The 26,437-nt window shown below is 40.8% G+C and overlaps 1 protein-coding gene across 14 annotated transcripts in view; it reads right to left on the bottom strand.

Moving 5' to 3' along the window:
* MAGI1 (membrane associated guanylate kinase, WW and PDZ domain containing 1) overlaps positions 1-26,437 on the bottom strand; it is a 642,704-nt gene that overhangs the window by 36,402 nt on the left and 579,865 nt on the right. For all 14 annotated transcript variants that reach the window (XM_055342834.1, XM_055342837.1, XM_055342839.1 and 11 more), the window contains one exon: positions 6,317-6,348. In XM_055342834.1, the coding sequence (XP_055198809.1) occupies positions 6,317-6,348 (32 nt within the window). The remainder of the gene's footprint in view (positions 1-6,316; positions 6,349-26,437) is intronic.

The following is a 26,437-nucleotide window of genomic DNA, read 5'->3' as shown; positions in this document are numbered from 1 at the left end:
GATTACCTCTGGGGAAGATCTGGGGCATGGGGCATGACGACAAATTCAATTCTCAACTAGTTATAGCACAGGATCAGATTTGCATCTTTCTCCTCATTTTTCTAGGTGAGAAACTGGCCCAAAGAAAAGTATCTGTAGTTAAAGATACATTTTCAAGTCTGTTATTCTATGCATACCAGTACCGTGTGTAAGCACATAGCACACAAATGATAGAACATCCAGACAAGGCTCCCTTAAGCAACTACCCACATTGCATTTACTCACTCATCCAATAAATACATACTGATGACTTCCTATGAGCCAGATTATCAGGGATACAATGTTTAAGAAAGAAAGAGATGATACTTAGAGAATTTATATTTGTGTATTTAGGGGTGTGTGGGTGATGGATATTAATCAAATAATCATAACAGTTTGATAACAACATATTGCAATATCCTTTAGATAGGTGGTAGGGAGAGGCTTCTAGAAGAACAGGCCATTAATGGAAGTAGCGTGTGCTAAGTCTTCAAGCAAAAATGAGTTTGGAGTGTCTGAAGAATACAGAGAAAGAAGGTAGTGTGACACAGCAAGGGAGTAGAGTGGTGTGAGATGAGCTCAGAGATCAGATACTACAAGGGCTTTTTGAGCTACTTTAAGGAGTCTGGGACTCATTCTTAATTCAGAGGAGAAGAAATTCACTAATGAATTTAAAGTAGAGATATGCTAGGAGCCAAGTGACTTCCAGAAAGTTTGGTCTGATTATTGAGAGGTGAAGAGATTGGTGTGGACAGTAGTTAAAGCAGAGAGCCAGTCAGGAGGCTACTGCACAGTCTATGTGGACCTGAGGTGGTTTACACTAGGGAAGAGCTGTGGTGAAGGGAAGGGACGAGTGAAAGCAAAGACATTTGGTTTCAGATTCAACAGGCATTGCTGAATGACTGAGTGGAGGGCAGGGAAGAGGAGGAGGAGGGGGAGGACCTCTTGGAAACATGGATAGCCACCTCCCAGGCTCTCCAGCTCGAGCGACTAGTTGGAAAGATGTGCTACATATTGAGATGGGTATTTCCAATGCTAGCTCTTATCACTATTTTGATCTTTTTGAAGGGAGATTTTTATTTTTATGTATCAAGGGGTGCCTGGGTGGCTCAGTGGCTGAGTGTCATGATTGGCTCGTGACTCTGGGGTTCTGGGATCGAGTCCTACACTAGGCTTTTGGGAGGTAGCCTGTTTCTCTCCCTGCTTATGTCTCTGCTTCTGTGTATCTTTCATGAATAAATAAAATCTTTAAAAAATAAACAGATAAATATCAAATCAGTTGACCAGGAAGAAAGAAATGGGCTCAATTTTCAAAACTTCATTAAAGTCCTTGGCCACACAGTAGCCACAAACTCATGTCATAAGACCTTTTGATTTAAACTGCACTAATTTCCCAGCATGAAAGACTTCTTAACTATTGACAGGCCAAGGAAATTGGGAAAATGCAATGGTTTTTATAAATGGAAATGGGGGAAAAGAAGTCAACTCATCGGTATTTCACAGAATGATTTCAAAATGAAGGTACTTATAAAGTGAGCTGAAAATATTTGCTCGGAAGAGCAAATGAATACAGACAGCACTTAGGAGCTTAAATGATGAAAAGAATTCATGTGGCTTAAAAATGACAAATCGATCCATTTTAAAGCAAAATTATTTACAGTTCACTTATCTGCCAAGACTGAAGGCCACTGCAGTGATTTACATGGACAACAGGAAAAACTCCAAGTGCTGATGAGATACTAGGCCAATGTCATTAAAGGTTGTGCAAAAATCAGAGACTCAACTCCAAACCAAAGCAGAGGACAGTCCTTGTCTCTTTTATCATTTATAGGAGTTAGGTCAAATAATCTCTTCTAAAAAAGCAGATGAGAGGATTTAATGGAGAAGAAAAGGAAGGCATCGACTGGATATGAAAATTAATGTGGGTTCACACGGAATGTTTTAAAGAAATCTAATACAAAAGCAAAGTATATTTTCTAGATTCCAAGGGATTGAGGGTATGAGTCGCTGTGAGAAGTTGAGGAGCAATAAGATATACCTAAGCAATTGTAATCCTCCTTCCCTCTACTACTCCCTGCTTCTCCTCAGAGACTGCAGGAGCTCTGATGAATTGTACTATTGCCAGGTTGTGGACAAAGGGCTCTGAGGTGCTAAGACAACCACGACAGTCTGAGAAAACAGAATACATAAAACTGGGTGATTCAGGCTGGGGCCACTAGCTGGGCACATTACCAGAGAGATCTCTCTCACACATCTCTTTTAACAACTGGTTGTCAGCAATGTCCTTAGGATCCCTCCCAGCGGAAGGGAACTGAGGACAATGTAACAGAAACCTGTCCCTTTCAGCTTGCTGCACTGGTAAAAAGAACAGGCTTCCTTGGTTTTTCCAATATTTCGTGTCACCTATATAAAAACTGTGTGAGTTTTTTAGTTAACAGGGAAAATTTTGTCTTCTTTGTGAATATGGTATGCTTTCTTTGATCTAACAATAAGGGCAAAGTAGATATGGTTTCCTACATTGCTCAGGCTGCTAGGGGACTTGGAACAATTCCATGGCTCCATCATGGCAACCTTACGTCCTTCCTATGGCTTTGTAGGACTACATAATTTATGTTGTTGTAATTAAGAGCTGAGTGATTTTCATTATGTTTGTCCTTGGTTCTGCATTATCTTTCTGCTTTTTATTTTTATTTTTTTAAGTAGGCTCCATGCGTGGGGCTTGAACTCACAACCCTGAGGTCAAGATCTGACCTGAGATCAAGAGTCAGATGCTTAACTGACTGAGCCACCCAAGTGCCCCAATCTTTCTGCTTTTTGAACTTTTGAAAATTTCAGACTTTATGCCCCCACAAAGAGGATCCATATACAGCAACTGCCTGTTTATATGGCTATTGTTTCTTTCTCTTCAGCTGCATGAAGGCAGGAATGTTTTGTTTTCCATCCTGTTGTATACTGGCACTGGATCCAGCATATAAAAGATACTCAATAAATACATGTCACTGATATAAGTGGGCAAATTTTTTTCACAATTTGATATAAGTCCTTGTTTTGACAGAAGCAATCAAAACATCATTTGTTTGTAAGCTCCATGAAGAAAGGCACCAACCAACTTATTTATCACAGTATTTCCAGTGCCTCACACCAAGCCTGACACTAGATTTTTGATACTAATTGCTAAATAAATGGATGGATGGATGGATGGATAGATGGTTGGATAGATGAAGGAAGGGAGTAAGGGAGGTAACAGTTTGGAAATGAACTAGTGAGAAAACAAAAGTGAATATAGACTTAAAATTTGGGGTTTGATGTATGTTTAGATTTTTAAATTCTTTTTTAAAATTTATTATTATTAGTAGTAGTAATCTCTACACCCAACATGGGGCTTGAACTCACAACCCCAGCGTCAGAAGTTGCACTCTCTACTAACTTAGCCTTCCAGGTGCCCCTAGAGTTTTTAAATTCTTATTTACAAAATCCTCGTGTGTGATTCAGAACTAGAGTCTCAGTTAAGTAAGTTTCCGTCAGGATGATTAAACTGGGCCTCAGAATCCGTTTCCAAGTGAGGTCTAAAACCTGACAGCAAATATGTCTTATTTTTGTCTCTGCTATTTGGCAGAAAAATTCCTAATGTTATGGCTGTCCAGGTATTAAATTAATAGCATTTTATTAAGATACTGCCATTGTTCCCAATGAGTACAGAACCCATAAAATCAACATTTAAACTAAATCTAGTAGGTGAAACTGCTTATTAAGAGTAAGCTATAGAGGCTGCCCAGGAGGGGAAATGAGATCAGAAAATCCTTGTGTTCTAATAAAAACCCAGCTACTTAATTATTGAAAACACTAAAAAAAAAAAAAAAAAAAAAAAAAAAAAAAGTATGAGGGCAAAAGAAAGCTGTCAGTCACACGAGCAAACCAACAAAGTCAGGAGCCTCTCAAAGAAGAGAAGAAACATGGTCCCAGGTTAAGACAGCATATTCACAGAGCTAATGGTCAATCTCAACCTATCACAACCCAGGCACAATCTGCATGCATTCATTACGTAGCCTGCACAACGGACCCTATCTGCCATTATGTGACTGGCTTTCTGGAACCATGACATCCAGCGTCCCCGTGGATTCCCCCCACCCCAGCCCCACCATAGAAATCCCATCCTCAGCTGTCTTTCTGGCAGGACATCATCAAAATTCAAACTGGGGAAGGGAACCAGCTTTCAACCCACCTGTACGGAGCTCCCACGGATCACAGATGTTAGCAATGCTCTACTGGCAACAGCAGACCTTGGCTGAGAGTTCCCAAATTTTGTACAGCAGCTGCCAGAGTGTGCCAGCAATGCTGTGAAACCCATCATCCCTGTCCTGGCACAGAAATCAGGGAGAGATGAGCCCCAGGCTGGGGGCTTGTTCTTTTCTAACCCGGCAACAGACCAGTCTCTTAGCTTGTGGTAATTAAGAGCCAGCAGACTGTGGGCAAAGCAGTTAAGAACGCTTTTTGCCTAGGAATGCAGACGGAGTAATTGGCTTGCCGCTTGCTAATGACACAGCTTCTACAAAAATAAACTGTCATAGGGAATTCTCTTAACTGACTTGGTGAATACAGGCTCTATACCTGTTTGATATCCTTGGAGCTCAGCAGTGAATCCCAAAACACTTTGGCGAAGAAAAGATCCAAATGAAATCCACAAAAATCCTTCTGCAAAGTAAGTTTAAAGGGGATGCAAAACAAACAAACAAAAAAGAACACCTTGCTACTTGAGGTCATGCTCCCTGTGAAAAACCGCTATATCTCCCCCAGTCTGCTCCGTGTTAAGACTCCATTCCTGTGTGGTGTGTAAAATCAGTCCGCACATCACACAGCAAGCATACTTGAGGGTGCAGAAGAAAAAATGCTGGCTAACTGAAGCTCATGTGACACATCTTCCAGATTGGCTTCTATTTTTCTCAAGGCTGAACAGGTTTCTGACTATGACCCAGGGAGGAGGACACACATGTGCCATGTGCGTGCATGCACACACACACACACACGCACTCGCGCACGATGGCATCTCTGGTTCCGATGTGGACACCGACCAGCACTTTTCAGCTTAAACATGAACACAAACTGACAAGGGAAGCAGCCCTGAAGTCACATGCTCCAGTCACCACAGCACTGTGCCACTGGAATCACATCAATTATTGCAGGTTTTTCTCTTTGGACAACTTAGGAGTGGCGCTTAAGAATGCAGGCATCTCCCTCTCTCATCTCCTTAATAAACTTCTGCCTCTCGCCGCCAGGCTTGGAGACAGGTGGAAAAGAATCCAGCTGCAGCCCCTGTGAGCTGCAAAGTTTGAAAGGTTCTCCTTTCCTGGATGGCGGCAAGCTGTAGATTTTTCCCTCTCCCAAATATTCTAAGCCACGTGGAAGTACCCCTCTTTATCCCAATGATAATGAATTGGGAAGCTTCTTTCTCCCGGATCAATTTCACAGGCATTGTAGTTCCAGATTTTGAGTTTTTAAGTAGCATTTTAATTTGTTGTCAGTGCCCTGGGAGCAGAAGCTCACACCACCAAGCAAAACACCATAGCCTCTAAGCTATTAGCTAACATGTCAACTAGGTAATGCATCTTCAGGGAAACCAGATTACAAAGGACAGCAAAACATTGATTTTTTTTTTTTAAAGAATCCTATACCTGCAGCATAATGCTGCTAAAGCTAGCAAAACAACAAAGGACATTTCGACAGCAAGGAAATGTCTTATTCTCAGTGCTGGGGCAGTGAACATTGTTCCATGTGAGCATGGATATAGATACAGGGCAAAGCAATTCTTCTTTAAACCTGCAGGCTTTTTAATTTTGTAAATAATTCATCATCCAATGCATAAGAAAGCTGAGGGAAAGAATCTCCCCAAGTGAATGGATGGAAACACCAGTTAAGAGCAACCCTACTTAGGAAGCAGGTGGAGCTTCCCCCCCCCACCCCAAGGAAACAATAGCATTTGTATCAAGTTAAAACACCTAAGAAACTCCTCCATTTAATGAGAGTTGTCATGCATTTATACAGAGAAGATTCCAAACATGCATTCTTTAACCTGGCTCCTGCAGCCTGCCCACAAATCACTAGACAGTTAAAGATAAACCCAATACCTTCTCTATCAAACAGATCCCCAGAACTTAATAAAATGAGCCCAAGCTACTGTTTCCTCCACTGACTCTAAAACACATTTCATGAAGTCAAGCCAGACAGCGTCTCTTTCTACCACCAGGACCCCCCACCCCCCCACCCTCCCCAAACAAGAACCAAGTAACTGATAAGTCCTTACCGACTTTGGGCTCTTCTTGGGAACTGGCAACCCTGGAAAAAATGCAACAAGGAGGGAAGAGGGGAAGAAATCATTAGCATATAAATGTTACCTTTTTCCTTAAAGAACAATCCCCAGGTGTTTCATGGCAACCTAGCCATCTGCAGAGTTATGTCAGATTTCTCCCCAGCATCGGAGTTACCAGGCTGTTCATATCGAATCAAAGCAGAGGGAGGAGGAGAGCGAGAGGCAGGAGATCTATCTGCATTAGCTATGCTGGCTTGTACTGCAGCAGCCTGGAGGCTGGGAAAAGAAATTCACAGACCTCAGCGGCCTGGGAAATTGAACACTTGGACAGAATCTCAAATGCTCTTCTGGATTAAGAGAGACTTAACTTACAATTAAGTCCAGGATATTTCCTTTCCACACGATCCACTTGTCAATTGAAGCGGACCAATCAGGACAGAGGAAGGGGTGTATATTTAGTTGCAGAGGAGTACATGGTTAAAATTAAATTTTTCTTTCCTTTTTTTTTGGTCGTTTCTTTCCCTTTTTTCCCCCTCTGCTTTTCAGGAGAGGAAATGCCTTCTTTATTTGGATGAGCTGAACACCAAAAAAAAAAAAAAAAAAAAAAGACGGATGCTCTTTTGCCAGCAGGGAACACAAATTGAACTTGGTGTAGGACCCCTTCCAGATCATGGGCACACCTCTCCGTGCATGTCAATCACCCAAGCACACTCCTATTTAGCTTGCTGGAAAGGAAGCTAGCTGGGGTCAGATCCTTAAGGGGAAAGCAGATTGGTGGAGTGAATGAGAAATTTCATGGAGCTGAGTGAAGATGAGAAAGGCAGAGGAGAGAAAGGTATTCACTGATCCTGGCTGGCTCTTCCAGAACCCTCTCCTTCGTGGGAGGGTGAAAGCTGGAAGGGGCTGGTGATTGCCTCACACTTCTCGAAAAGTCAGCAGCGATTAGGGGCAGACGTATGGGAAATCTGCCAACAGGGGAGTGCAGCAAAAGAGGGCTAGAAAGGAAAATAAAAGCATATAATGGTGTTTCAAAGGTAATCATTTCTGCAAGCTGCCCTCTCACTCTTTATTTATTTCTTATTTTTGGTTTGAGCAAGGGTTAGAATGCAAGATGTAGATTCCATCTGCGCTGGGTACAAAAGATATACTTGGGATCGGATGATTTTGCGCCGGCAACTTCAACCTTTTTTAGAAAACGATCCCTATGTAGTGTGATGATTTCAATGCTTTGGGAAGTGACTTGTCAAACCACGAGCTGTGCTAAGTTCAGCACAAGTGAACATGAGGCAATGGAAGTGGATGAGTAGGAGGAAGCCACCAGAGGAGCACTGCTAGTGTGCCCACTGCAAGTGAGGCATGACTTGTCATGGATTCCTCGTCCCCAAAGACACTGGAGACACATTCTGGCAAGGCACATCACATCACCACAACGGGGTCACCACGGTCTGGCCAAGTGGCTCTCGGACTTCTGAGCACATCCGGAGAACATGAAGAACTGTTATAAATCCAGAATCCCAGGCCTGACCCTGAGAGGGACCCAGGAATCTGCAGTATGATAAAATCTTCTGGGAGATTCTGACACAGGAGGTCTGAGGACCACATTTAAGGAGACTATGATGCAGTAGAAAGAATATGACTCTTTCAAGTCAGATGAACTCAGGTAGCCTTCAGTGGGTTGCTTCAGTGCCTCAGTTTATGAAATGGAGATAATCAGACTTACTTCACAGGATTTGGACAATTAAATAGACAACACATTCTGAAAGCCTCATACCCGGCACAGAGTGGACCCCTCAAATGTCAGTCATTTCACCTTACTTTGTGAATTTACGCCATTCAGAAAGGCAGTGGTTATGGTCACCTTCCTCTAACTAGGGAAAGTCACTTGCCTAATACGGTAACATATAGAAAACACTGCAGGGGACATATTTTACCTATGGATGAGAATAACTGTGTTGAACAATTTAGTTGTGTCATTATTCTTTAAAAATTATTAGGTGCTTTTGTGTATTCATTAATGTGATTCCCTGAGGGAATTTTATTAAGTTATATTAGCTTTGGTCACTGTATGCACTTCGGAATTGTTTAATACTACATCTTTGAATTCAAAGGTTTTCCTAATTCAGACTGACCTTCTTAACTAACTAGAGGAAACACCGTTTCACTGTAGTTACCTTTTACCAGACTTGACCTCACTTCACCCAGCGACCCTCTATAAAAATGTGTCAAGAATCCCCAATTAGGTAGGAAGAGTCCAAGAAAATGGCTCTGATCTGTATTCTGCTTACCACTTTTGAAACTGACCATCTTAGATGGCACAGCTGGTTATTTGTCCGACTCTTGGTTTTGGCTCAGGTCATGATCTCAGGGTTGCGAGATCAAGCCCCACATCAGAGTTGGTGCTCAGCGCGGAGTCCACGTGGGATTCTCTCTTCCTCTCCCTCTGCTCCTCCCCACCTCCCTCTCTCTCTGTCTCTCTCAAATGAATACATAAATCTTTAAAAAAACCTCAAAAACCTTGACCATCTTAAATTCCCTCTTAAGATTTCATGTACAAAATAAAGGGTACTTTTCTTTCTCTGTCATAGAGAAACACTTGCCCATTGAAAGGTGCAGGTACAAGGATGCTCACTGCAGTATTGTTGGTAGAAAGGAAACCTGGAAAGGACCAGAGATTCTAAATAAACTGTGGAGCAGCCAACCTATAAGGCAGTCTACAGAGATTAAAAGGAACGAGCTCTATGTGTAACATGTATGGTCTCCAAAACACAAGGGTGAATGCAAGCAGCAGGTTGCAGAACAGCAGGGACAGGACGAGACAGGTGTTAAATACAAACACACGCACTGGGTCCACTCTCCATGACTGTTCACACCAAATGGATAACTGGGCTGTTTCTGGTAGACAAGGAGGGGCAGGGATTGGAGAGATGAGTTTAAGCAGACATGGTCTTAATCTAGAATTCTTTACCAAGAACATATATTCATATCTTGCTGAGGTAATGAAATATTTATCTAAAAATAAACATTAATTAACGACTCTTCCCCTAGTTGTACAAAACCAGCCAGTCGACAGCATACTGGGATCACAGTTATAGTCTGCTTCTTCTGAGGAAGTAGTTCATACAACATTCCAAAAGATCCCAGCTCAATGGACAGCACAAGTATTTTACAAAAAAAGAAATTTAATTTAGAGAGATATTTGTTTCTCTATGCTATCTTCTTTTTAAAAAGCCACCTCTTTTACAAGAACCAAAACTGGCCACAAATTAGTATTCAAAATGTCCAAACTCGAGAGCCTCTACTTGAGTGCTTTTTAAAAAAGAAATCAAGGATTTGCTTTAAGTCCACATAGTCATTAAATCTTAAAATCTAATGAATATGAATGCAGGAACAAAGCTCCTGACTACAATTTATAATATATTTTAGCCAAAACTACTCAGATGGTTTGAAAACAGCTGGGAGACCTAATGGAAAATACTCAGAAAAAGTCACCATTTATCAGATTTTTCCAAGACCTAGATCACTGGATGGGTGATAGAAAGCAGCATGATCCCACACTTCATAGCATGATAATGGTCTTCCCAGGACAGATCACTTTATGTTCGCAGGGGCAGCAGAAAACTTGTGTTGCATACATTGTGTCACATACTACATACTAGGCATATGCGAAGAAACAACACCTGTCTTAATGGGCTCACCTGTTCCCTTCACGGAAAGGAAAGGAAATTCCGAGAAGAGGCAGAAGAAAAAGTCTATGGATGGTACCATCTGCTCTTAGAGCCTAGAAAATAGCAAATGCTATTTCAAAGGGTTCCGGGAAAACTTTTAGGGGAAGGTACAAAGTGTGGATCTAAGCGTGATTTATGGAAGTCAGAAATGTTGGGACCTGAATTTCCAAAGTTCTCTATGAAAAAAATATCCTTTTGGAGAAAACAAATGGCACATTCTCTGCTACTGACTGGAATCTGACCAAATAACATGAAGAGAACTCTTCCCTTTTAAATATCAAGACCATAAACTATGCTACTGAACATGTTCTCATAGAACTAAATGGCAAATGATATTCTTGTTGAAATTTTATAATGGTTGTATGCAACAATTTATATGAAAAAGTAAAAATATAATGGAATATATATGCATTTGGAAGCAAAGTCTGGAACCAAACACTGTTCTTTGGCTCATGGCATCATGGATGGGTTTTATTACCTATTGTAGTAATTTCTACAAGAAAAGCTTTATTTATGACCATACACATAGACACAGATAGATACCACAAAAAACCAAAAGCCTATACTGAGTTTTACTTAAGATGAATGCAGCAAATTTTAGAACATTTAACTGCACTTTTAAATCTCAAGAGCCATCAGTAACCTCTGCATCCTCCAAATTTGCTAACTTTTCTCTCAAAAGAATGTATACATACAATGTACTTAAGTATCCCTGTTGAGATTAAGACTTGTGTTTATTCTGCTGACTAAATGGACATAGGGTAGACATCGATAGCTCAGCTACGCTACGGGGAGGTGGTGGTGGGGGAGCACTGCCTTTTCAGCACTGAGATGAACAAGCCTGAGTTGTGGAAAAGAGATCAGACTTCTTTGGACCTAACTTCCTGCAGGTTAAAGAAATTTTCAACTTCAACTGAAGAATGAAGAAAAATCATGCGAAAGTCTTTGAACAGGTAAATTCTAAAGTTACTACCATAAGCAGAGTAGATCTACAATAATAAAAATGTACCATGCCAACAATTCACATTTTTTCAATGTGATACTCATTCTGCTTTGTACTTGATCCGTAGGCTTGAGCATTTCAATGGAAACATTTTGGCTTCTTCCTTAGCATTCTAACACATGCTATGTCACTAATCCACATGCCATTGGAACACATGGGATTCTTTAGCATTTTGCATTGCAAAATGTTTGATTAAAAACAGCAGTGGTGTTGAAATTGGTAATGCAATGTTCAAGGAGCAGAGAACAGTTACATATATTGAGAGAGAGAGAGAGAGAGACAAAGAGATAGACAGAGAGACTGATGGATTCACTGATTGATTGAGGCAATCAGGTAGATAGTTTATGGACATCACTGAAAGCCACAAAAAGAAGACTGAGAACTTGGTCTGCGGCTACTCATAGATTCCAAACTATGAGTAGAATAAGACTACTCCTGAGCACATGTTCATTTCAGACCCCACTAACTTTCTTATTCTAAAATACATCAATACATAACCCTAAGTGCTGGACTCGAAAATTATAGCCGATTTTAATCCAATAAACTCATCATTAAGAGTTTGTATTCGGGGCGTCTGGATGGCCCAGTCGGGTAAGCGTCTGCCTTCAGCTCAGGTCATGATTTCAGAGTCCCAGGACCAAGCCCCAACCCTGCCCCTTGAGCTCACAGCTCGGCGGGGAGTCTGCTTCTCCCTTTGATCCTCCCCCCGTCTAGTGCACTCTCTCTCTCCCTCCCATGCCCTCTAATAAGTAAATAAAATCTTTTAAAAAAAGAATTTTTTAAAAAGTTTGTATTCAGGAAATAATCAGAGAGGTTGATAGAGATTTATGTAAAAAGATGTTCAACACAGTATCATTTAAAGAAGATAAAAACTGGAAACAATCTGAGCTTTTAAGAACAGAAAGCTGAGTAAACATATTGTTATAGCAACAGGATGAAAAATTATGAACCCATAGAAATAGTGAAGAACATTTAGTGATAGATATAAGATGTGTAAAGAGGGATAGACCTGTACATAGAACATAAGCTCATTGTTAAAAAAAACAGGTATATGTATGTATCACCCACATATATCACACACCTAAAGACTAGAAGAACATGTATTAAAATATTATTTCTAAATGCTAGGATTAATAAGTGATTTACATACAACTATGATTATAAACAGAGAAGCATTACTCATTGTGCTTGGACAATGATATGTATTTATTAGCTTTAGTGCAGTACTAGATTAAAACATAACTGGAGTTTGTTCTAGCTCTCTCTTAGCTCAATGACTACCATTTCTACTCGAGTGTCTGTGCTATAAATTACCAGGCCATGGCCTTGATTGAAAATAGGATAAAAAAAGTTGTTAGAGCCTCTCTCAAGCAAGGCTGCGTAGAAGCACACAATTTCACATATAATTTTAAGCAGTCTCTGAAACCTTGACCAGTAACTTTGAGAAGCCAATTCTACTAAGGTCTACGAACCGCAGATTAAATCTCAACCAAGCACATGGCTGTGGTGTTAGATGCAACTTCTAGGGCAAGGTTGACTTCCACTAAGTGTGCGTCTGTAATAAGGGCAGTGCATATAAAATACTTCATCTGCAAATAGAGAGGATGATGAGAAGGATCAAGCAGAAAGAGAAAAGTTTCATTGTTTGCTTCTTTCTTGGGAAGATGTAAAGGGCACATCTAAAACTTTTTTGAGGAGGGAAATTGCATTAAAGAACTTTGCAAAAAAAAAAAAAAAGGACTTTGCAGAACACTGATATCTATAAGCAAAAAAGCTGCTGCATGAAAGAATTATGTACCTGGTAGGGTAACGCTTTTGTTGGTGGGGGGCAATATGAGGGTGGATCAAAATACAAGAAATGTATGAAGTACAGATGTGGAGGGGTGCAGGAAAGCCCACGCAGAATTGATGATTACTTCACGCAAACCAGTGACTTGAAACAACTAACATTAATGGCCAGAATCCCTTCTTTAAAAAGCTACCTGCATCATATCTACCAATTAGTTTTTTTATTTGTTTGGTTTGTTTAATACAAAACATATAAATCATGATTAAATTTAAACTGTACTTGACAAACCGATAAAATGCTAAGGACAGTCCAGAAACCCGAAAGAAGGTAGGTACATTGAACCCTAACTTTTTCCATTGGGGACAGGAAGGAAATTAGGGAAATTTCACTGCCTCATTTAACGAAACTGTGCTAAGGGCCTGCTATGTGCCAAGAGCTGGCATGAATTAAAGTAATGAATAAGATCTACAAGGACCTATTTTCACAGTGCTCACATTCTGTGGGAAAACAGAGAATATACACCTTCGCAAATAATTTCAGAGGGATAGCTTTGGTGAAGAAGATGAAGCAGGATAATGGCACAGGCTGTGCCTGGGATGCACAGCTACTTTATCCTGGGTGGTCAAGCACATCTTTCTTGAAGAGCCAGTATCTGAGCTAAGACCTGAATCATGAGAAGGCACCATCCATGTGACTACTCACCCATATAAGATTTATTGAGCTCTGTCATATGCCTGCTGAAGCATTACTGAAGAGATAAAGGTAAATCAGACATGGCCCTGACCTGGATGAGTTCATAGCCTGTCTTAAAAAAAAAAAAAAAGCAATATTATAATTGAGCGTGGTCAGTGCTAAGCACCATGATAAAAAGAAACACTATAGCTCCTGGGAACATGAGAAAAGAAAGCTAATCCAATGTGAAGAAGAGGGCGGAGAGGGATGAGCTTAATACTGAAGGAGGGCTGGCATTTAAGCACAGGGTCAGGAGTTGGGAGCAATATGGCATGACTGACGCCTGATGAAAAAATGATGATGAGCTTAAGTTGTTTTTTTTTTTTTAAAGCTAAATCAGTGTGCCAGCATAAACTCAAGGCCAAGTTTCAACTAGAATACATTGTCACTGAAGGACCTTACAAATGCTATATATAACAAAAATGAATCCATAAAACAAAATTTAAAAATGGCCCTCGTTTAAACATGTTTGCTTTTTTTCCCCTCTTCTTCCTCTGGTCAAATACCATGCTCAGCCCTATGGCATAATATTTCAATGCAAATATGATACCAACTGCCAAGAACAAGAGCATCAGACTCAATGTCTCCAAAAAGATGAAGACACTCTTTCCTTTGGGGGACCTAATAATGGTCACTAGGAAATATTGGTCATAATTTAGAGAGATGATTGGGTCTCAAATCTATGGAATGAGTAGCTCCCGATGTGTGTGTCAGTTGGCATTTGGTAAGAAGAACAGAGTCATACAGCTTTACGGCGACAGAAAAGTCAGCCTCGATTACACAGGACATACAGCCTAATAAATATGTCCCAGGGAGAAATAAATAGCTATAATCTGCTGGCTGTTAATAGTTTACAGGGCCTTTCACCTCAAAGTCATAAGCCTTGAACTGGCACAGGTGAGGGAGAGACCCAAAGTCATTAAGATTTTGAGCTACTCAAAAGTACTGTCATCGTACAATTGCTGTGAGAGATAAATGGTCACTTCAGAAATGTTGTCAATGAAACAACACAGATAGTGCTTTTGTTGTCGACTCCCCAAAACATGTGAAATACACCATAAAGGGTCAAAAACTTGGCTTCTCTTCTCATTTGTATAGTACAAGGGGTAGGGTCTTTAAAAGCTAGAGCTGAAAGTAAAATTAACAAGAACTGAGAGCTTGCCTTTGCTGACACACACTTACTCTTCCTAACTGCTATCTGAGTTAAGTACTAGCATCATCCCTACTTTACAGATGAGAAAACTGGGACACTGATGATTCAGTAACATGGCCATGGTCACACAGTCAGCTGAGCAGCGGAGAGGAGCAGTGGCCTAGCGCCAAGATTGTGCTTTTTAACATTGAACTATACAGTCTCCTTCAGAGATGCTTCATCCATTTTGGATCACAGCCCATTCATTATGAAGGGGTGTTTATACATTAAAAAAATGCATTCATAAAGATTTTGCCTACAGCTTCATGAATATCATCCTATAGGCCAACAGTCCATGCTATCTTGAACCCATAATTGTGATGTGGGTTTAGGACAAGAGTTCTCTTTTTAGAGATAGCATGGGAGTCTAGGGATAGCCAATCAGGTTCTTAACATGGTCTCTGATATTTTACCCTAAGTCACTAAGTCACCCTAAGTGACTAATTGACCATTCAGGGCTATGCATACTAAAAAAATAACAAAATGTGTCTCTGAATTGGGGGCAATGAAGCAAGTCTTCAGAGCTATACAAGTAACAGTTTGGCTGACCACCAAGTCCTATGAAGTACAGTTTCCAAAGTGGGGGGAGCTTTCTCTACCTTGCAAATGTAGTCCAACACTACTTAATAACACGATTTTTTTAAAAAATTGGGTGCAAGAAATATGGAATGAGTCAGAAGTAGAGTGAGTTATGGTGTCTTCTTTCCAGAAGGGGAAAGAAAAAGAACTTGTCAACTGAAAAAGACCACTAATTTGTCATGATGTACTATGAGGCCAATCTTTCTTCTCCAGAGAATATTCCTACCCATCTACTTTTTAAAGGTGGAAGGAAGCCAGTTTCTCAAGTGGTTCCAGGGAAGCTCTCTAACTCTCTATGTTAGTTGGAAATATTTGTCATTTGGGTGTGTAGGCATAGGGTCTTATCTTAGTCTACAAATGCTCCTACCTCTGAGGAAGACTACCTGCCAGGATGAGAGCCTGACTTTCCTACCACCTATATTTCAAATTTAATTGCTTTGTGTGTAGATGCTTAATTTAAGGACTGCGCCTGTTACTCATTGCTTTTCTCCCTCTTGCTCACTGAGGTCTCCCCAGGATAGGAAATACTACTTGTAGCTTGGACACTCTAAGGCAGTTCCTCTAACGTTGAAAGTTTGACTTCTAGCTGCTTAGGATGTGTAGGGCACATTATGAAAGAAGAGCTTAAAATAGCTCATTGAAAAACCAATAAGGATTCCTTTTCTGGGCTGCAAACTCAGAATGCTGTGCAGGCCCTTATTTTAAGGCCACTGGCCCCAAAGGGAAACTTATCACTGTAATTGGTGTTGAGAAGTTCTAGGTTAAAAAAATACATGCCAGGATCCTTTTCTTTGGGTTACTGACTTTTAGGATGATTTTTAACCCAGCTGCTTTATTTTTAGCGATGTAAGTAAGGCACAGGACCAACAAAAAGATCCAGGAGAGTATCCTGGATTGTTTTAACCTTACAGGACACTAACCCCTGAAATTTAAGGCCCTTTCTAAGGCTTATCTTTTCTTTTCTACCACATAGGCTTCCAGAATGTATCCTGAACCCAAACATGTTAGTCCATCTTCACTGTCACCAGCTTTTCTTGCCTAGATGACTGTAAGAACCTAAGAATTGGTCTCTGCTTTATTCTTCATCCCCTTTAATCCATTATCCACACAGAGGCCAGAAACATCTTTCTACAGCATAAATCAGATTATATGGTCTGCAGGATACATGTTCTGTGGCTTCCTAACACAGTTTCAATGAAGTACAAGCTGCCCTGCATCCCACAAAGCCTTCCTCAATCTGAGCCAGCCTGCCCTTGTGATTTCATTTCCTACTACTCGTCCCCTTGTCTATGCCCCAGCCAGACCAGCACTCTTCACTTCTGGACTAATTCCTTTCAGTCCCCTGGCTATTTTCACTGGTTGTGCATCCTGCCTGGAACACTGTGCCTGTAGACCTATAGACCTACATTATGTGGCTTCTCATCACTCAAGGCTCTTTTAGGATGTCACTACATCTGAGGAGCACTCCAGGGATCCATGCCATCAGCAGATCCACAGTGAGCCTTCTTTTTTCTTAAGATTTTATTTTTAAGCAATCCTTACACCCAACGTGGGGCTCGAACTCGCAACCCCAAGATCAAGAGTCGCATGCTCTACCAACTAAGCCCCTCCAAGTGCCCCTCCAAGTGAGCCTTCTTACCACATTTTATTCACAAAGCCCAGTTTCTTTGTTTTCATAGACGCTGTGATTCTCTGAGATTATTCTGTTTACTTGTTTATTGTTTATATTGTTAACTGTTATCATTGTCTTACTTATTGTCTCCATTTCAGGGAACTGGTCTAACTGACTCTAGGGCTCATCTCCAGTCCTAAAACAGTATCTGGTCCCCAGTTCGGCAAATACCTTGGGAGTGAATGTGTGAATGTGCAGAGCTTATGAAATGCATTTGTATCTTGAGGGCTGCAGGGAGGGCTGATGAGGCGAAGGAGAGGGGCCGCCTGGTCCTTCTTCTGATCCTCATCATCCCTGCTGTGACTACTTAACAGCTCCTGAAGCTTGGGCTGCTCCTTGATTTACGGGTGAGCTGCCAGGCTCAGCTCAACTCCTGGCTGCCTCCCTCCGTGCGGAGAGCAAGGTTCCGCTGTGCCACCTTGTGTTCTAAATTCCCATCACAACGGATGGCTCCGGTCTCAGAATTCACTGAAGACTCACAAAGAAACCCCAAACCCCACAGCTCTCAGCTGCAGCAAATGGATATGTTCTCAGGGACTCTTCTAGAGTCTCAGTAATTCTTCAGTGAAGGATATCTTCACGTCTTTCCTTAGAAAAGCAACTTTTATGCCCACATGGAGTTTAAAGGCTCCAAATGCCTCCCCCTTCACCACAAAAAAACCAAACAAATACGGATGAAAAAGAACATGTCAGGTCCCTTCCTTGAACTAATTGCATGAATCTCTTGAGCAGTTTTAACAGCCTTATTGGCGTGACAATCACTTTTCGGTCACAGTGTACTTTTGCAAAATGGGAGGGAAATTTTCCCATTTGCTCCATGAGGGTGTCTATAATTTGGTCATTTCAATTAACTTTATTACCAGACTGCTTAATTGTGACTGAAGCCACCCGGCACCATATCAAACTTTACTTCAATCTTTTAAATTTAGGAAACCGTATTAGCTTTAGAAAAGACAGGTCATGGCTAACAATGCCAAGGCGATCCAACTTGGGAGTCCTGCAGCACTGCATTATTCAAACTGTCTGGAAGTCAGGCCTAAAGAGCCATTTACTGAAGGGTCAGGTTTTTCCAAAGAGCAAAGGACATGTGATGAACAGCCCCATTCATCTCCCATGGCGATATTAGATGTCTTTAAAATCCTCTTGCTGAAACAATATCTGAACTGGTCTAAGTGATTATGTGAATTTCAACGAAAAAAAGCTGTTTGCTTGACTTCGTCAATTTCTAATGAATTGCTGCCCCATATAGCTATGGGAAGTAGTGGAAATTGAGGCTTTGCTCAACTCTTAGATTTCAGGTTTCAGTGCGTCAATCCTCATTTTGCCAACTGCATTTGCTTAAAGGCAGAATATGGGAATCTGCTTCACCCACACACACACCTCAGCACACATACTGTCCCACTCAAGATGAATCTCAATTAGAAATAACTTTTATAGGTCAAGTACAGGGAAAATTCAAGAATTGCAAGGCTATTTAATGAAATATTCTATCTGGGAACAAGATGTATCACAGGGCACTGCCTTGGAGGAGTACTTCACATTTATGGGAGGGAAGGGTAAGTAACAGAAATTCACACTGGAGATAAAATACATCCTCACTCAGGCAGTAGTTTCAGGGAGGAAGATATTCAACAAATTTCTCACAGTGGAGACTGAATACCAGCATCCTTTGCTTCCTCTCCTGTCTGATTTTGGCTGGTTCCTATTGCTCTATTAAGGCTTGGTGTCAACTCACATGGAGAACTTAATGCAAGCAAATGCATTAGCAACAGATTTTTTTTAGAGCTATCATAAAGTTTCTGAGACTGCTTTTTTACCCCAAGAAATCGGCCATGGATATTTGGTGGGGGGAGGGGGGCATGCATGGGTTCACCCTATTTTTCTCTTGCTGCTGGGGTTAACATTCTCAGGACAAAAGATTATCATCGAGGAGTATGACAGATAAAGCAGTAATATGTAAAGGCAAGCCCAAGGAGAGTTGTGAATCTATCGTTGGTCTTGAACCCAAAGCTAGCTTCCACCTAAAGTAAGAGGCCATGTAAGCAATGGTCTGAGGAGGGGGAAAGTGCCTACTGCCTTTCCTCTGGTTTGGATTCCAGACCCCCACTCACACATCACTTGAGAGCATGCTCCCTTCTCTCCTGTCTTCCCAGCTCCTGAAGGATTCCTTCCCAGCATCAGTGATTCCTAGATTTGAGATTTTATGAACCACCAAATTTTTGTAAAATAGATGTGAGCAAATGACCACAATTTGCCAATTTCTTACTTTGCAAACTAAGAATATTAAAAATGGGGGTCAAATAATGATCAAATACCATTCCTAAGTAAAAGTAGATTTCAGCAGGAGGAAAAAAAAGAGAAAAAAACACCACCCAGGAAGGACATGATCTCTATGGGAGACTACTGCTTTGCACCTTGGAAAAACTTCGTGACTTGTACTGTTGTCCTGATTTCACAGTTTCTGTCTCATTTCACTGTTTACCAATCATGTCATCACCGATCAGAAGGAACATATCCCGAGCTACGTTTTTCCTTGAGGTTCCTCCTTTTTGCCTTTTTTTTTTTTTTTTTTACCTCTTCTCTATCCCAGAAAATTATGCCAAAAGTATTGTGAAGCATGACCATCTGAGTAACTCCTCCACCTCCTTTCTCTTAAATTCTATCTAATGTGAAGGACCAAGAATACCCTCCATCAGGACAGGGCAGCACTGCAGCTACTATACGCCCTCTTCTTGTTCCATTCACACAACAGTGCTGAGGAAGGTACAATTAAATGGCAATGTAGAGGCCCAAGGACAGTGCCCATGGCTGGCCCAGGATGAACTGCTAGCTAGTGGCAGAGAAGAGGATAGGAGTGTGATTCTGACAACTGGCCAAGCTGCTACTTCCATTACTGAGCAGAAGCAATGACTGAGAAGAAATGGGGAATTCTCATATGAAATTTCTTCCATCCAAGTGCAATGAAAAGTAACCCTAAACTGATTTCATTTGCACTGTAAAAAAAAAAAAAAAAAAAAAAAGAGCATAGCATTTCCAATAGCGAAAACAAGATGGGTGCCAAAGGGATGAAAGGAAGTGCTTCCCAAACAAAGTCGATGTTCCTCTTCAGGGGACACTGGCCAAGTCTGAAGACACTGTTGGATATTACCATGAGGGAGGAGACGGTGCTACTGGCATCAAGTGGGTACAGACCAGGGATGCTGCCAAGAACCCTATGATGCACAGGAAAGAATTATCCAGTCCTTGATCTCAATAGAACAAAGTTTGAGAAATTCTCTTATTAAAAAAAAAAAAATTCTAGGGCGCTTGGGTGGCTCAATCAGTCAGTTAAGGGTCCGACTCTTGGTTTCGGCTCACATCGTGCGTGATCTCAGGGTTGTGAGATTGAGCCCTGAGTCAGGCTCTGTGGGGAGCCTGCTTGAGATTTTCTCTCCCCCACCCTCTTCTCCTCCCCACCTGCTTGCATGTGCTCTCTCTCTTTCTAAAATAAACACATAAATCTTAAAAAAAAAAAAAACAAACAAAAACAAGTTTCTTCCTTTCAATAGCCACATCTAAGTGAAAGTTGCTCTGCAGGGGGGCAAACTACAAAGAAACCCATTAATCAATGGGCAGTTCTGTGATTTTTTTAATGCAATCATTTCCCCCTTTGGTACATGGTATCTGTGGCAAAAGTAATCACAGAGAACATTTAAAAAATTAGAGCCAACATACATATCTATCTAAGGGAGCACTGACCTAATTCCAGCTATCTCCAAATGATTTAAAGAACTGATTAGTGTTTATGCAATTATACAAAAGCTTTTTAAAACACGGCTTTTAAGATGAATACAGCATGTCAGAGCCCTTGAACGTATCAACTGCCAAAATAAAAGTTTAATAAAAACTGAGGTTTGCTGGGCAGCCCAGGTGGCTCAGGGGTTTAGCGCTGCCTTCAGCCTAGGGTGTGATCCTGAAGACCCAGGATCCAGTCCCACATCAGGCTCCCTGCATGGAGCCTCCTTCTCCGTCTACCTGTGTCTCTGCCTCTCTCTCTCTCTCTGTGTCTCTCATGAATGAATGAATGAATTAATGAATGAATGAATAAATCTATCTTAAAACAAACTGAGGTTGTTGAATTAGATGAGTTGGTAGCCAACACAAGGGACAGACAGGGATTCCCTCTGTGATGGAATCTTTTAACTGGTCCATGTTGCAGTTTCCTTGCTATTACAGCTGCTACTCTATGATATAGGGCAAACAACTTTGTCACAAACATTAAAATCACAAAAAAGATATATTAGCATTTTACATGACAAAGGTAATTTATCCTATGAGATTTCTAGAAAAAGAATTAACCATGAGAAAATGGGGAGGGTGTGGCTAACCACAGTGTATTTTAAGTGTTTACTTGCATGTCATTCATCTATAATGAGAGATTAGCACAGTGCTAAAGTTCACTGAATGGAAGGAAGAATGAACAGCATTTACTGCATATGGTGAGAAACAAAAAAACGTTGAGAACATTTGAAACACATAAGAACATGAGTATGAAATAAACCCAAGTAACAACCTGGCACAAAAAAAGACATGTTCCAAGTTGCCAGTAGAAACACAAGATTCCTAAAGACCCAGTGCTATTTTCAAAGACATTAAGATGTTACGAAGATTTCTGAACCCAATAGGATTATGTTCCCAGATAGGGGATGTGATTAATATATCTGAGCAGGGGAAACACCAGGTAAGGGATATATGAGGGAACATTTTTAAAACTGCAGGTGGCAATGCAAAGACAGGCTCAATCAAAACTATGTCAACTACTTAACTCCAGATGGTGGTAAAGAACGTGTGATTTAATTTGAGGAAAATGAAGGAAGGTGGAAAAAATATTACACAGAGTAAACACTGCCTCAGATCACAGTTTTGGAAATGTTCAGAGCTAAAAAATGCTTAGTGCAGAGGCTATGAAGATACCTCTTGCAATAAAGAGAAACTCAATGCAGTGAAGTCACAAAACTATTATCAGAGAAGAGAGAAGCTACCATAATAACATCTCTCACAGCAGAGACTATCCCAAGGAGGTGGTAACTAATAAATTAATTTTCACATGCAACCAAAATAAGATAGTAAGAAAATTAACTCTAAAGTTAAGAAAAAGGCAGCCCGTGTAGCTCAGTGGTTTGGTGCCACCTTCGGCCCAAGGAGTGATCCTGGAGACCCAGGATCGAGTCCTATGTCAGGTTCCCTACATGGGGCCTGCTTCTCCCTTGCCTGTGTCTCTGCCTCTCTCTCTGTGTCTCTCATGAATAAATAAATAAAATCTTTAAAAAAAAATAAAGTTAAAATAAAGTTAAGAAAAAACAGTATGAAAATACCTTATTTCTTTTGTTGGAAAAAAAAAAGTATTAATTAAACCAAAAAGAAAGGAAAGCTAGCCAGTTCCTAGAATTGTGAGATGATGACGGCAAAAAGCAATTTCTAACAAATGTGTCCATGGTAAGCCTTTGCACCTCCATAACTGCCTTCATGCACGCTGTATTTGGGTCTCAAACTCAGCTGCCCATGGGCAACATGCAGGCGCGTGCGAGAGTGTGCCAGTGTGCCAGGCTGGATAGGAGACAAAAAGAAATGGGAGGACTGTGGCAAGGTGGAATTGTTGGTACCAAGTAAATGCATTCAAATTTTTAAAAATTAAAAAAAAAAAAAAAATTTTAAAAAATTTTAAAAGAAACTACTGAAAAATATATGAGTGGGTCAGACTGAGTATTGCCTGTGGACTACTAGTTTACAACTCCAAACACTTCTTATACTTCTGAGCTCTAATCTAGTAGTTCTTGTACAGGGCAAATTTGTCTTGTACATAGACATTTGTCAATATGTAGAAACATTTTTTGTTGTCATAATTTGGGGAGTGGTGAGGTGTTGGAGGGTATGCTGTTGGCATCTATGAGGTAGAGACAAGAGATGCTGTTACACATCCTACAATGGCAGGATGGACTCCAACAACATAGAATTATCCGGCCCAAAACGTTAATGGTGCTGAAGCTGACACACTGCTCTAGCCTCGTATCATGTCTCCTCCACCCTGAGTCACCTGTTACTCACATCTGTGCCACAGATTCAGACTACATGCTACTGTTGGTAAAATTCATGTGTTAATCTTGTCTCCCTAATTACAGTACGAGTACCCTTGTTTTCTCTCTTCTTATCTTAGAGCTTGCACAAAGGATGTGCTCAATTCCTGATTAAGACCAGGAATGAATCAGCTGGGAAGCAGCTTGTCACAAGTATTATTTGAACTATGAAATTCAACAGAGAAGAAAAACAGCTACACACAGCTCACACTCTGAAGCACACTCACTGATATGACAAATGCTTTTCTGCCCTAACTTCGCAATAACTGAACCCCAGACTCCAGAAAATTGCTCGTGAAGAAAAATAATCAATTTTACCTTGATCCCAGAAGCACCATCCCTAGGGTGATGGCTCTGGACATAGACAAAGAAATGGAATCACAATAGATACTATTTTGTTCTGTATTACACAATCATAATAAGTTAAATAGTTAAATGCTATTTACTTTTCAGCTCACTTGGAGGTCACATGGGTATCCCACAATTAACATTTCTGAGAAAAAGCCCTGGATTCCTGAGTTCAAGGCCTACCCACTCTTCCTTCAGTAGTCAAATCCCAGCAAATGGCCTGTCTATCTATCCAAGTGCCCAGGCTAAAACCCAGGAGTCATTTTGGCTCCCTTTCCCTTCCTTCTTCAGGAGAGGTTGGCTTGTGGACTAAACATTACTTTTCTTGGACACAAGTGGTCCATTTGCTTATGTGTCATCTGCTACAGAGACAGAGTAGAGTGGCAGTGACAGATAGTAGAGCCCATGAAGCTACAGTATTTACCATCTGGCTTTTTATAGGAGAAGTCTGTGGACCTCTATTCTGCAGCCCCCTCTCAAGTTCTGTTGACTCTCCTAAAGCCATCCTAAATCCCCTGCTCCCTCTGTCACCACTGGTGTCACTCTGGTCCAAGCTGCCCACATCCTTCTCAAACCACTGCAGTGGCCCTGAGAGGACTCCCTCCTCCACACTTGATCTTCAAGAATATGTTCTATACATATATGCTGAGGGACTGTAAAAAACTGTCAATGAGAGCGTATCCCTTCCCTGCTTCACTGACACTGGCCCTTACACTGAAAATAAAATTTGAACTTCTGGTCCCGGTCTGCAAGGCCATCTCAACCCCCCTCGTTAACCTTCCAGCAGCCGCCCTAGCCTCCATTCTATTTCTTCCTTCGGAGCTTTGCACTAACTGGCCCCTCTTCCTGGAATGGCTGTTCCCTTTGCACTGTGGTTTCCTTGCCTCAAATTTTCTTTCTGTGGTTGCTCAAATTTTCTCACCTAATCAAAAGGACCCCTTTCATTTGGACCCCACCACTCCTGCTCACTACACCTGGTTTTATTTTCTTTATTATCTCTGACTGATAGTTTCCTGTTCATCTGTTTATTTCTGCCCTATCTCTCCTTCCTCTAGAATAAAAGCTTCATGAAATCAGGAGCCTGTTTGTTGGGCTCTATTCCCAGTGCCTAGCAATGTCCCCCTCAGAAGAGAAAACAAAGCAACTGTTTCTCACTCAAATTCATCCTGATTCATCAGTAGAAGTACAGACTGATAATTCTACAGTCTGCTAACTATGCCAAGAATTCTAACTTGAATTTCCTATATTCTTCGAGAAAGCAGAGGGGATGTCCCGATTCCTTAATGAGAATTATAAATCAAATACACATTTGTGATAAATAATGCACAAAAGCAAATAACTCAGTGTATTGAGTTTACCTTCAAGGAGGAGGAGACATTCCTTTACCAAAAAAAAAAAAAAAAAAAAAAAAAAGAGGCAGAAGGTTAGGTGTATCTACCACTGAGCATTATGACTGTAACAGGAATAAAATGGAAACCATTTAATCAAATCTAAAACTGTATAAATGTGAGAGCAAATAAGTGAAGCCTGTTTAGGCTTAAAAATTATAAGACCAAAATTCTGTTAAAAAATTTTAAGTCCAAATCCACAGTTCCTTAAGATGCTGTGGGGCAGCCCAGGTGGCTCAGTGGTTTAGCGCTGTCTTCAGCCCAGGGCGTGATCCTGGAGACCCGGGATCGAGTCCCACATTGGGCTCCCTGCATGAAGCCTGCTTCTCCCTCTGCCTGTGTCTCTGCCTCTCTCTCTCTCTCTGTCGCTCATGAATAAATAAATAAAATCTTAAAAAAAAAAAGATGCTGAAATTGAGAGGTAATTTTTACGCATTGTATAATGAAAGACCAAACCAAAACAGAGACCCTTTTTTATATTTATCTGATCTCTTGCTACATCATCTGGAATATAAATGTGATCTGAATTCTCAAAATATTTGATAACTTTAAACCACACCAATAAATCAAAAGAACAACTTAAAACTGCATTAGTAATAAAGACCAGAAGGCTTCTTAATCACAAACGCGAACGCCCTCTTGTTTAGTACTGTGGAAGGGCTAGGAAGTTTGCTAATTTTAACATGAACAACTTTTAGCAGCTAGGAAGAAATGAGGCAGAGTGCTGGATCTGATAAGACTCGACTTCCGTGGCACCTAGGTGGCTCGGTGGTTGAGCATCTGCCTTCGGCTCAGGGTGTGATCCCGGGGTCCTGGAATTGAGTCCTTGATTGGGCTCGGTGCAGGGAGCCTGCTTCTCCCTCCCTCTGCCTATGTCTTTGCCCCCCTCTCTGTGTCTTTCATGAATAAATAAATAAAATCCTAAAAAAAAGAGGACTCGACTTCCAAAACTATGGGAGAAACTAAGCATCATGGTAAGCAAGGAGGTCAATTACTTTGAGATACTGAATCAAAAACAAGGAGACATCAATATCTTCCCTTTCAAACAATTTTGCCAAACTGTGAAGTTGCTGATAGCTACGTGGCAGATTATACATTATACATTATATATATATATATATATATATATATATATATATATATATATAAGAGTTTAAGGTGAATTTCTCCATGTTTTAAAGTTTCTTCCCCTTTTTGGATTAAGGATACTTTACATTATGAAACAATTTAAACTAAGTTCCTTGGACAATGTCAGTCTACTATTCAAAGATGAGACACTTCTTGGCTAAATGGAGGCCCCGTAATTCCTCTTAAGCCTTGATGAGGCTGACGGAGCAGGATTTAATAAATAGTACCTATTATTACTATTATCTGTATAAAAAAAATCCATTCCTGGGGCACCTGGGTGGCTCAGTCAGTTAAACATCCAACTATTCAGTTTTAGCTCAGGTCATGATCTCAGGGTCATGAGATTAAGCCCCATATCAGGCTCCATGCTCAGCATGGAGTCTGCTTGGGACTTCTTTCTCTCTCCATCTCCCCTTGCTCACATACACACTCTCTCTTCCTCTCTC

Source organism: Nyctereutes procyonoides, unplaced genomic scaffold, assembly GCF_905146905.1.
Source record: "Nyctereutes procyonoides isolate TBG_1078 unplaced genomic scaffold, NYPRO_anot_genome, whole genome shotgun sequence".
Taxonomy (NCBI): Eukaryota; Metazoa; Chordata; class Mammalia; order Carnivora; family Canidae; genus Nyctereutes; species Nyctereutes procyonoides.
The sequence above is the reverse complement of the archived record's forward strand: the minus strand, read 5'-3'. Positions and strand labels throughout refer to the sequence as shown.